The 10,937-nt window shown below is 70.0% G+C and overlaps 4 protein-coding genes across 4 annotated transcripts in view; 1 reads left to right on the forward strand and 3 right to left on the reverse strand.

Moving 5' to 3' along the window:
• Window positions 1–40: 40 nt before the first annotated feature.
• On the reverse strand, window positions 41–1,341 carry CHLNCDRAFT_144577 (hypothetical protein; the record flags this gene model as incomplete). Its single annotated transcript, XM_005848942.1, has 6 exons — window positions 41–61; window positions 151–203; window positions 319–393; window positions 683–790; window positions 1,023–1,122; window positions 1,237–1,341. The coding sequence occupies 6 exons, from the start codon at window positions 1,339–1,341 to the stop codon at window positions 41–43; spliced, it is 462 nt and encodes a 153-aa protein (XP_005849004.1).
• Window positions 1,342–2,026: 685 nt separating this feature from the next.
• On the reverse strand, window positions 2,027–3,211 carry CHLNCDRAFT_22032 (hypothetical protein; the record flags this gene model as incomplete). The annotated part of the gene is made up of 4 exons (XM_005848943.1): window positions 2,027–2,119; window positions 2,416–2,483; window positions 2,714–2,842; window positions 3,097–3,211. 4 exons carry the CDS (start codon window positions 3,209–3,211, stop codon window positions 2,027–2,029), a joined length of 405 nt encoding a protein of 134 aa, XP_005849005.1.
• A 3,393-nt stretch (window positions 3,212–6,604) lies between these two features.
• CHLNCDRAFT_16992 (hypothetical protein) lies at window positions 6,605–9,083 on the forward strand (the record flags this gene model as incomplete). Its single annotated transcript, XM_005848725.1, has 8 exons — window positions 6,605–6,718; window positions 6,871–6,958; window positions 7,069–7,154; window positions 7,436–7,552; window positions 7,810–7,971; window positions 8,280–8,361; window positions 8,593–8,690; window positions 8,964–9,083. Coding segments are annotated over 8 exons (867 nt in total), but the record flags the coding sequence as incomplete, so codon positions are not given.
• Window positions 9,084–10,338: 1,255 nt separating this feature from the next.
• CHLNCDRAFT_144580 (hypothetical protein) overlaps window positions 10,339–10,937 on the reverse strand; it is a gene marked incomplete at both ends in the record, with an annotated part of 2,112 nt that continues 1,513 nt past the window's right edge. The window contains one exon of the mRNA XM_005848944.1: window positions 10,339–10,814. Coding sequence (XP_005849006.1) covers window positions 10,339–10,814 — 476 coding nt within the window. The remainder of the gene's footprint in view (window positions 10,815–10,937) is intronic.

Raw genomic sequence — 10,937 nt, forward strand, 5'->3', positions numbered from 1 at the left:
TTGGCGCCTATAGCTGCCGCCACTCCTGCCACCCCGCACCTCACAAATCGGCGATGGTGACCTGCAGCAGGTGCAGGCGCACGGAAGGCATGTTTTGAGGTATCTGAACTGCCGGAATCACTCCTGCTCGCGCCATTGAACCAACCAGACCTCGATTTCAACCCCCGGGTCGACAGCGATTGCCGTGATGGAGCGAACAACGTCTGCGCGGCAAATGAAAGGGGAAGCTCAGATGTGCCAGGCTTTAAACAAGCCCCCGGGATACCTCCAAGCAGGGCTGCGATGCAATGCAGGCGGCAGGCAGCGCCGGCAGCTCACCGGCAGGGGAGTGCAGGTCGATGAGGCGCTTGTGCACGCGCATCTCGAAACGATCAAACGTGTTGGTCCCGTTGCCTGCAAGGAGTTGGGGTGATCAGGGGGCATTACAGGGGGGTGAACAGGCACAGGTTCGGCGGCCGGCAAGGGCAAGGGCGTGCCCCGGTGCCAGCGCCGGCACCAGCCCCCGCGTTGCGCCGCAGACGCCCCAGATTCCAGCCCCCGCAGCGCCACATGCAGGCCCAGGAGAGCAACAGGTACTGCACAGCGGGTCAGTACCGCTCCCTGCTGCCAGCACTGCCAGCACGTGCGCCTCCCCAGCAGCAGCCCCGCCCTGCCAGGCGCCGCCTCCGGCACATCCGCTCACCGCTGGGCGCGCGCCGCGTGGTGTGCACCAGGTGTCGGGTGGGCATGCGCACGGGGCCCTTCACCTTGAGCCCCTTCTCCTTGGCGCCCTGCACCAGCGTGGAGCACACTGCAGCAGAGGGAGGGAGGGAGGGGCCAGAGGCGGCGACGGCACAGGGTGGCACTGGCCGCCGCGGCGGCGGCGGTTGTGTGGGCTTCGTGTCAGAGAGCGCTGCCAGCGGCAGGCAGGATGACAGCAGGTGATGCAGCAAAGGGCTCCGCGGGGGGACTCCGGGCTGGCAGCAGCAGCAGCTGGTGCCAGCAGGCCAGTCTTGGACTGAGCAGCCCCAGCGCTCGGCAACCTTGGCACATGATGCACAGCGGCCGCCGCCCCCCGGCTGCCACACGCCGCGTCGGCGGGCTCCTCCTCAGCACCCACTCACCGCTCTCCAGAGACTTCACCTGCGATGGTAGCCAAGGAGGCGTGCGTCAGGCTGAAGTCGAGAGGGAGAAGGCCGAGAGCATCCGCTGGTGCATGCATGCAGGGCTGGGCTGCCCTCCCCTAGCGCTGGGAACCTTGGTGGAGGTCAGGGTGATGCGTATGCGGTGGATGGGAGCCGCCTCGCCGCCGCCGTCCTCCCCGAGCTTCCTGTCTGTGGGCTTGACGTAGGTGCCTGCCATGGTGAGGCCAGGGCAGGGCAGGGAGCGAGGGGAGAGGGCAGGGGAGGCTCAGGCTGCCCAGGTGAGGTTGGCGGCGGCGCAGGAGGAAAGGGGGGAATGGAAAGCATGGGCGCTGGTTGACTCTGAGGTTTGGGGCTCAGAGTGGGATCTTTTCATTGAGTTTGTCTGACGCTGTCGAGCCCAGCACGCAGGCGCATCATGCCGCATGATGAAACAGGCTGCCCGTCCTCCAGGGACTGGAGACGAAGATTGCCAGGCAGACGAAGACCGCTGGTCTGTTTGTAAGCTCAATCCTTGTCAGGGTAGTAGCTGTTTTGAACCATGCAGGTGCTGTGGCCTGCGCAATAGCTGCAGCAGGCGGAGCGGCATGACGTGGCGGGCACTCGCTGACCCATTCATTTCGGCCGCCCAGGCAACTTGCTCCCTCCGCTGCCGCAGCCTGCCGGCGTTTGTCTCTGTGTTGAATAATTCTGCCGTGTTCCTTCCTTACAGCACCGAGGTGTAATGAAGCGTGCATTCAGAGCAGGGCGGAATGGAGGCAAGGGGCTGCTCAGCGCCGCCGCTGCCGCATCGCCAGGCCGCGCCCCACCACAGCCTGCATCACACATCAGCGATGGTGACCTGCAGCAGGGAAGGTGTAAACAAGCCAGGGAGGTGTCAGAACACGCCAGGGCTGGCAATCTCATCATCGTGACATTGGCAGCGCTCCGCATTGCACCGGCCGCTGATTGCGACCCACCTCGACCTCCACGCCAACCTCAATCGAGATGCTGGTGATCTGCAGCAAAGGGCAGGCAGGGGGTGCCGTGAATCCCTGCGCACGGATAGATTCCTTTTCTGGCCTGGCGGCCAGACCTGGGCGTGCCCCGCACTGGCACACACTGGCACACAGCGCAGGCGGGCTGGCAGTGCAGAGCGAAGTAAGAAACGCACGGCGCCGCGTGGGGCGAGGGGCCGGCGCCACCCTGCACCGTCGCGCTGCCGCCAACACGGCACCGCCGCACGCGCTGCAGCACGGCAGCCGCTCCAGCACGGCGGCACACGCTGCAGCCCTGCGGCAGCAGCTCAGCCCACCTGCTTGACCACCTCGGCGGGGGAGTGCAGGTCGATGAGGCGCTTGTGCAGGCGCATCTCAAACCGATCTGCAGCAGGAGAGGATAAGGCGGGAGGGCAGCACCGACGCGGTGAGACCCCCAGCCGGCAGCGGGGCCGGGCGTCGGGGCAGAGTAGGGGCGCCATACGCCCACGCAGCGGCCCACGACGTCGAGCACAAACACGGAACCACCCCCAAGCACAGCCCCAAGCAGGCCCGGAAGCTGCGCCGTGCTGCTGGCGCGTGCGACGGGGCTGCGCCGGGCCCAGGCGGTCGCACCGAAGGTGTTGGTACCGTTGCCGCAGGGCGACTTGCGGGTGGTGATCTTCAGCACGCGAGTGGGCATGCGCACCGGGCCCTTCACCTTGAGCTGCTTCTCCTTGGCGCCGCGGATCAGGTCGGCACACACTGCGTGGGCAGCAGGAGGGCGGCCGGGCGGGGCAGACAACATGGGCGCGCGCCTCTCGCCAGCCAGCGCGATGCGGCCGCAGACAGCAGCGGCCAGGCGGCCGCCGCCGCCGCTCGCCGGTGCCGCAGGTGGCCCAAGCTGCCTGCGCCGCCCAAGCTGCCTCTGCCTCTGCGTTCCCGTCCTCTTGCCCACCAGCCTGCTCTCTCTGCCCTTCCACAACACGCCAGCCACCGCCACGCAGCCCAGCACCCACCCTTCTCCAGGTTCTTGACGTTCTTGGAGGTGAGGGTGATGCGGATGCGGTGGATCGGGGCGGCCTCGGCCTCCTCCACGCCGGGCTTCTGAGTGGGCTTGATAGCGGTGGCCATCTGCGGCGGCAGGTTTCACGGGCCAAAGCAGCGTGTTGGTGCGCGGGGAGAGAGGCCTGGAGGCCGTGAGCAGCCCGGCAGCATGATGGGCGGCGCTTGCAGGGGTCCCCCAGCTGCTGCACGATGCTGCTACAGGTGTGGAAGCCACCGTCCATCCGCTCCCCAGCTGCCCAGTCAAATGCCTCCCTTGCATTGCATGCCGTCCTCCCACCTTGTCCCCGAGTCAGCACTTGCTTGGCAAAGCCTGTCACTGAGGGATGCGTGGCAAAGAGGGCGGGGCGGGCAGGAGCGCCCAGTGAGAGGAGCCCAGGTGGAAGGAGGCTGCATGGGATTTCGATTGCCGACGAATTGGGGGGCCCTGGGCCCCCTTCTCATCTGTATCCTGCACCCGACCACTCTTTAGAGTGCAGGAAAGAGGACGGGGCCGCGAATCACGAGTCTTGCCGAGGCCAGAGCGGCGCCTGCACCCTCGTTGCCCCGTCATGGCGGACTCTCCGCCCGTAGAGGCGGGTGTGAAGCGGGATCCAGGTGCGCAGGCGCCCCTGGAGGACGCAAAACCCTCCAGAACGGCGCACACTGCTCCCTAAACCCCTGCCGCACGCCTGGTGTGCAGACCTGGCGACCGAGGGGCGAGTGGTGAAGCGCAAGAAGGTGACCTGGGCGGACGCCGAGCTGGAGCTGCCGCTGGCGTCGCCGGCCGGCGGCGCCGCCGCCGCGACCGAGGACGCCGCCCAGAGCAGCGGCGAGGCGCAGCCCGCGGTGGTGGTGCTGCCCTGCGACGGCCTGTTTGACGCCCTGACCGAAGACCTGCTGCAGGACCAAGGTGGGTGGGGGTTGCGGGCCAGGGGCTGCGGGCAGGTTGTGGGGGTTCTGGCTGGGTGGCCCCACGGGCGGCTGCCCAACCTCCATCACACACTTTAGGTGCGGGCTCCCCGCTGCAAGGTTGCTGCGCAGCACAGCTGCGTGGCATGCTCCAGGGGCGGACACCCCCTCTCGGCCCTGCCGTGGCTGCTCGCTGGTTTGTTGCGTAGCGTGATGGGGAGGTGGGGCAGGAGCCCAGCTGCACCCTGCCTCCAACCGCCTCGGCGGGCGTGCCACCGCCGGCTGGCCGGCTGCGCTGCCAGCCAGGCGGCCCTGGGGCAGAGCGTGGGCGCGGGCGCCGCGGGCCCGCTGCGCCGCGCTGCCACCTGGCTCTCCTCAGTTGTGGGCTTGTGGAAGACGCCGCCGCACTGCGCCGCTAGCTGCTGCAGCGCGTGGCGCCGCGCGGCTGCTCCTCTGCTCTCACTACTGGGCAGAGTTGGGTGCCAGCCTGGCGCCGTGGCGCCCTTTCGCGGCCGCGCCTCCCCAGCCCTGCCTCCCCCCTGCTGCCACGCCCCACCCCTCCCTGCCTTGCCCCTGCTGCCACGCCCCACCCCGCCTCGCCCCCCTCCCTCTCCCCGCAGTCGACACGCCGCCGGCCGGCGGCGAGGCGCTGACGCGGCGCGGGCTGCTGGAGCGGCGCCTGGCGCGCGCCGACCTGCTGGCGGCGGCCTATGAGGGGGAGCTGTGGCAGCTGCTGGAGGAGCTGCGCCTGCGACACCGACAGTTCCTGGAGCAGCCGGGGCTGAGCGTGTGGAAGCGGGAGCCTGAGGTGCAGCACGGCGACGACTCGCGGGCGGCGGCGGCGGCGGCGGCGGCGGGAGCAGCAGCAGCAGATGGCGGCAGCGAGGGAGAGAAGGAGGAGGGGGAGGAGGAGGAAGGGGCGGCGGCAGGTGGAGCGGCGGGCGTGGCGGCCGGCGGCGGCCTGCGAGCGCTGTGGGAGCAGCAGCAGGCGGAACGGCGGGCGGCTGCGGCGGCCGCCGGTGGCGCAGAGGGGAAGGCGGGCCCTGCGGCGGCAGCCGAGCCTGGAGTCGCGGCACACCAGCAGGAAGCGGCCAGCAGGGGGCAGCAGCAGGAGCCGGCAGCCGCTGCAGGGACGACGCAGCAGGAGCAGCGGGAGGAGCAGCAGGCGCCGCCGCCGCCGCCGCCGCGGTTTGAGGACATGGAGGCGCTGCTGCTGTCTGGCGCCGCCGCCGGCTTGCCGCCCGTGGACGAGGCTGCGCTGGTGTCCCGCCGCCGCGACTTTGTATCGCGCCTGTCGCTACTGGGGCGGCTGGAGCAGAGCGCGCTGGGCGCGACGTGCCGCCAGCTGGACGCCCTGGGCGGCCTGGCGCTGCTGTGCGGGCGGCGGCGGCGCTACGTGCTGCGCCGAGCAGCGGTGGCCATCGGGCGCTGCACGGAGTCACAGGGCAAGGTGGGGCGGTGGGCCGAGGCTGGGAGACGGGGCTTGCAAGGGGCAGAGGGTGGCGCCGCCGTCTGCCGCGCGCCGCCTGCCTGGCTGCCAGCAGAACGGCTCCCCTGGCTGCCTGCCGCCTGCCTGCCTGCCTGCCTGCCTGCCTGCCTGCCTGCCCTGCCGCCACAAACCCGCCACGCAGCCACATTGCCGCTCACCTCCTGTTCTTTCCACCCTCCCTGTTCTTTCCACCCTTCCCGTTCTTTCCACCCCGCAGGTGGATGTGGACCTGTCTGAGGAGGCCGGGGAGGGCGGGTGCGCGCAGCGTGTGTCGCGCCGCCAGGCCCAGCTCTTCCTCGAGCCCGACGGCGGCTTCCGCCTGCGCTGCACGGGGCGCCGCGCCATGCTGGTGAACGGCCGCCCGCTGGCGCGGGGCCAGACCGCGGCGCTGCCCAGCCTCAGCCACATCAAGGCCGGCGACGTGTCGCTGCTGTTTGTGGCAAACACCGCCGCCGCGGCGCGCGCCGTGCACAGCTCCGCAAATGTGATGGTGTAGCTTGTAGCGGCGCCAAGGCTGGCTTCTTTTGTCGACTTATTTCGTTCTGTTCCGTTTGACCTGACAGGCTGGCCATCCAGCCCCGACCTGACGCCTTCACCCGCGCTCTGCTGTTCAAACACACACCCCTTGTTGACTGCCCTTTCTGCTGACAGCCCTGCTCCTTCGCACTGATCCCAAGCGTACCCCGTGCAGTCCATGTAATCAGTATCCGAGCCAGGCGATTACTGATGCGATGCCTCGCCAATGTGGGAGCCCAGGAAGCGAGCAACATGTGGCGGTGGTGGCAGGGGGGGGAGGAAAGGGCGCCCGTCGCCCGAGTTTTCAATGCTGCCCTGGGCCGCAGTCGGCGATGGCCATCGCATTCACACCCCTCGATTCCTCCCGCCGCTTTTTCCTCGCCGCCTGTTCCGTTTGAACTCCAGCTCCAGGTAGTTGCTGCACCAGGTCGTTGCCGCCCCCTGCGGCTGCCCTCAAGCTGGCGCTGCCTACGGTGGTGCCGCTCAACCCCCTGCGGCGAGTCAGGAGCGGGCTCAGCCCAGGCGGCAGCATGTCCGCCGCGGTGGGAACCCATGACCCCGCCAGCAAGCTGCTGGCGGACCTGGGGGCCTGGGCGGGCAATGTCAGCACCAGCGTGTTCATCGTGTTCATCAACAAGCTGCTCATGAAGAACTATGGGTACCACTTCGCTACAACCCTGGTGGGGGCCGCTGCCTGCCGCCTGTGGGCTCCCACCCGCCCTCCCGCCCGCCCCAGCCAGCTTGCACGGGCCGGGCGCTAGGCGCTTGGCTGCAGTACACCCTCTGCCCCCCTGCCACGGCCGCAACCGCCCGCCGCCGCCCCCGTGCGCAGACCGCGCTACACTTCTTGGTCTGCTCCATCAGCATCTGGTTCGCCCAGAGGGCGGGCATGATAAAAAAGACGACCATGCCCCTCAACGGTGCGAGCCCCAGCTGCCGGCTGGGTGCTGCGGGCAGCCCGCCTGTTGCGCCCACCCGCCGCCTGATTGGACCCGAGTGTGTCAGCGGCGCCTGTGCTGCCCTGCTGCAGACCTCATGCTGTTCACCGTCATCGCCGACGTCTCCATCCTGACCCTCAACCTGTCGTTGATGCTCAACACAGTCAGCTTCTACCAAGTGGGTGCTGCAGGGGCCTGGCTGCAGCCGCGCAGGGGCCTGGTCTGGTACCCAGTGGCAGTTGGCAAGGGGAGGGCGGGGGAGGGGGGCGATACGCGTGCAGCAATGCTCTGGCGCCGGTTCCCCGCCGCCGCTGCGCCCGACCACCACCTCGACAGCCCTCACCGCGCACCCCTGCTGCACCTGCCCTCGCCCACCTCCTCCTCCCCAGCCGCCCGTGCCCACCCGCCAGCCACCAGCCCTGCCACCCCACCCCACCCCACCCCACCCCACCCCCGCAGATTGCCAAGCTGCTCATCATCCCCTTTGTGTGCTTCGTTGAGTCCTCCTTCCTGGGGCGCACCTTCTCCCAGGAGGTGGTGGGCAGCATCCTGCTGGTCATCGTGGGCGTGGCGGTGGTGAGCGGCGCTGCTGCCGGCAGCGGCGGCTGGGGAGCGACATCCCAGCGCTGCGTTGCACTGCCGAGCAGGCCGGGGGCCCCGCTGCCCGCGGCGTGGCCCTTGCGCGCCCATCTGTGTACCGTTTGTGCACCGCAACCAGCGGCGCGGCGGGAGGCAGCGGCGCGCCTCGGCCCGCGGCGGGGTTCCTTCACCTCCTTTCCTGCCGCCCTCGCCTCCTGTCCTGCCTGCCTTCACCTCCTTTCCTGCCCCCGCAGGTGACTGTGCAGGACCTGCAGCTGGACATCTCCCTGGGCGGCATGTGCATCGCCGCCGTGTCGGTCGTGTCGTCGGGCCTGCAGCAGATCTTTGTGCGCACGATGCAGCAGAAGCACAAGCTGAGCGCGCACGAGCTGCTGTCCAACACCGCGCCCGCGCAGGTGGGGTGGGGGCTGGGGTGGGGGCTGAGGTGGCGGCTGGGGTGGTGGCTGAACACAACAGCAACTGCTAGTGGTGGTGCTGCTGCTGGCGCGGCTGGTGGCTGGCTGAGGCGGCGGCGGCCAGCAGGACAGCAGGACGCGTGTCATCGGCGCGCCTGGCGGGGGCGGGGAGGGGATTGCGGGAGCAGGGCGGGGCGGCAGGCACGCGGATCCCCGGCCGCATGCTGCTGGGCGGCAGCCGCCTAGATTGGGGCCCGCGCCCACCCCTCCCTGCCTCGCCCGCCGCCCCCGCCCTGTGCGCCGCCCAGGCCTGGACGCTGCTGCTGGTGGGCCCCTTCATCGACAAGGTGGTCAGCCTGGAGTGGGTGTTCAGCTACGCGTGGACCACAGGTGGGCTGGCGGGCGGGCTGGGGGACCGCGGGCGGCGGCGCGGTATGTGCAGTCAGCAATGCGGCGTGTGCAGCGAGTGACAGCGCGCTGCGCCCCGGCTGGGGGCCACCCCGGCCGCCACCCGCTCACCACCCTCCCCTTTGGGCTGCCTGCTTCCTGCCCCGCTCACCACCCCCCGCCTGGGGCCTCCTTCTGCCTGCCCCTCCCTCCTCCCTCCCCCGCCGCCCGCAGCCGCCGCCGTGACCATGGCTGTGTCGTGCACGCTGGCGGTGCTGGTCAACGTCAGCCAGTTCATGTGCCTGGGCCGCTTCTCGGCGGTGTCCTTCCAGGTGGGCGGGCGCCTGGGTGGAAGGTGGTGGTGGTGAGAGGGCCTGCCGGCTCGGGTGGCTCAACTGTGTGCTACCTTCTGCGGGGCCTTCTCTGTGGGTGGGTGGGTGGGCGTGGGCAGGGCACATGGATGGGCTTTACTTGCTTGTTTGTTCTTCTCAGTGCCTGGCTTTCTTGTTTCCTGGGATCGCAAGCAGCGTCTGCCTCTGCGCCCGCCTCACGCCCGCCTGCCCTCTGCCTTGCCCGCGCCTGCGCCTTGATGCCTGCCCTTGCAGGTGCTGGGCCACAGCAAGACGGTGCTGGTGCTGCTGGGTGGGTGGGCCTTCCTGGGGGACACCATCACGCTGAAGAAGCTGGGCGGCATGCTGCTGGCCGTCTCCGGCATGGTCTGGTGGGTGCCTGGTGGAGGGGTGGTGGGTGTGGAGTGGAGTGGTGTGGTGGGCGCGGGTGTGGGTGCGGCAGGCAGGCTCACGGGCACGCTCTGGTGGTGTTTCAGGGTGCGCCCAGCCCTCCCTCGTCCCGGCCTCGAGCGGTGGACGCGGCTTGGCTGGCAGCACCGCACAGGCCTGCCCCGACCGCTGGCCGCGCTGCGCTGCATGCTCGCCCCGCCCCGCCTCCCCGCAGGTACGGAAAGGCCAGCTCGGCGCAGGCGCGGCTGCAGGCCAAGCAGCTCAAGCCGCAGACGCCCGAGGCGCCCGCCGCCACCAGCGCCGAGAAGGCGGCGCTGCTGCGGGAGATCAGCGGCGGCAACCTGCGGGTCATGGTGAATGCGGGGACGGACCCGGGGAGGGCCGGGGTGTGAGGGCGTGCCAGGTGGCGCCAGCTGGAAGGAGCCGAGGAGCCCGCCTGAGCGCTCTGGCGCCGGCGCCCCATGCGACATGGGCGCGGGCCGGCCGTGAATCCCTGCTTGCTTGCGGACAGGCCCAAAGACCGCTGCGGCTTTGCTTCTTCTTTTTTCAATCCACCCCCTGCCCCCTCTTTTTTATCCTTCCCCACATATTGCTTCTCGCTGCCCCCCTCCTGCTGGAGCCACGCTCCCCGCTGCCGCCCATTTTGCACGCGCCGCTCCACCTGTTGTTGCCTGTCTTTGCCCCGCCCTGCGATTCGCCGTGCGTGCGTGGTGCGGCTTACACGCTCAGGCTGGGGAGGCCCCGGTCGGGCCAGGCTGGATGTAAGCAAGCATGCAGAGTTCTCACTGGGCGGCGTCCGAGGGACGACAAATGCAGGCGGGGAGGGGAGCAAATGGCAAGGTTTGTTTGATTTTTTTTACGATGCAAGGGCGGTGTTGCTACACAGGAGAAAATCGAGGTGGGTGGGTGCCCTGGGCAATCCGAAGAGAGGGAGCAGGGCAGGAAACAGGGTTCGTAGATCGTACAGTATAGTAGCGAATCGTAGGAAAACGGGACGGCGGGGCGGGTGTGTGCACAGACGGGGACGGTACTTACATTCTAAACAAGGGCGCAGGGCGGAGCGGGGGGGCATCGAGCCGCCGCGGGCGGCGGTGGGGCCTGCTGAGGAGGAAGGTACGATGACACAGATACATGCAACCACGGCTGACGGCGGGCAAGCGGCGCAGCGCGGTGCGGGGGGCGAGGGAGGGGTTACGGCTGCTCCCTTCCTCTGTCGGGCCCATGCCTGCGCCGCCGCCGCTCACAGCGCCAGCGCGGCAGGCGCCGCGCCGCCTCCGCCGCGCACGCTGCCTGCGCCGACGCTGCTGCTGCCGCGGCTGGCCGGGCTGGTCGGCATCTTGAGCTTTCCAAAGGCGCCAGACTGTGCCAGGTCGCGCGGCGAGTGCGGCACCAGCTCCTCCAGCGCCGCCGCGGTGGCCAGCTTGAGCGCGGCCAGCGCCTGGCTGTCCCGGTGCCGCACCACGCGCCAGCTCCAGGCGGGCGCCGCCGTCACCACCGCGCTGAGCGTCTCGGGGGAGACGTAGCGGGCGGGGTTGTTGCACCGCCACGCCGCCTCTGCCGCCGCCAGCGAGAAGACGGGCTGCATGAGGTCGCGGGCAGAGGCGCCGGCCTGGGAGGGGGTGCTCATGCCGTGCACCAGCGCGTCGCACGGGTGCAGCGCAATGTCGCGCGCCAGGCCCGCCAGCTGCGCCAGCTCCCTCTCGCTCATGCGCTTGACTGCGGCAAACACCCGCGGGGGGGTGGGGGCAGGGGGGTGGGCAGGGGAGGGAGTGGGCGTGGCCGGCGGGCTGGGGGCGCGCGATGGGGCGGCACCCGGGCGATGCGCTGCCGCCCGGGAAG

This window comes from Chlorella variabilis, assembly GCF_000147415.1.
Source record: "Chlorella variabilis unplaced genomic scaffold CHLNCscaffold_7, whole genome shotgun sequence".
In the NCBI taxonomy this organism is placed as follows: domain Eukaryota; kingdom Viridiplantae; phylum Chlorophyta; class Trebouxiophyceae; order Chlorellales; family Chlorellaceae; genus Chlorella; species Chlorella variabilis.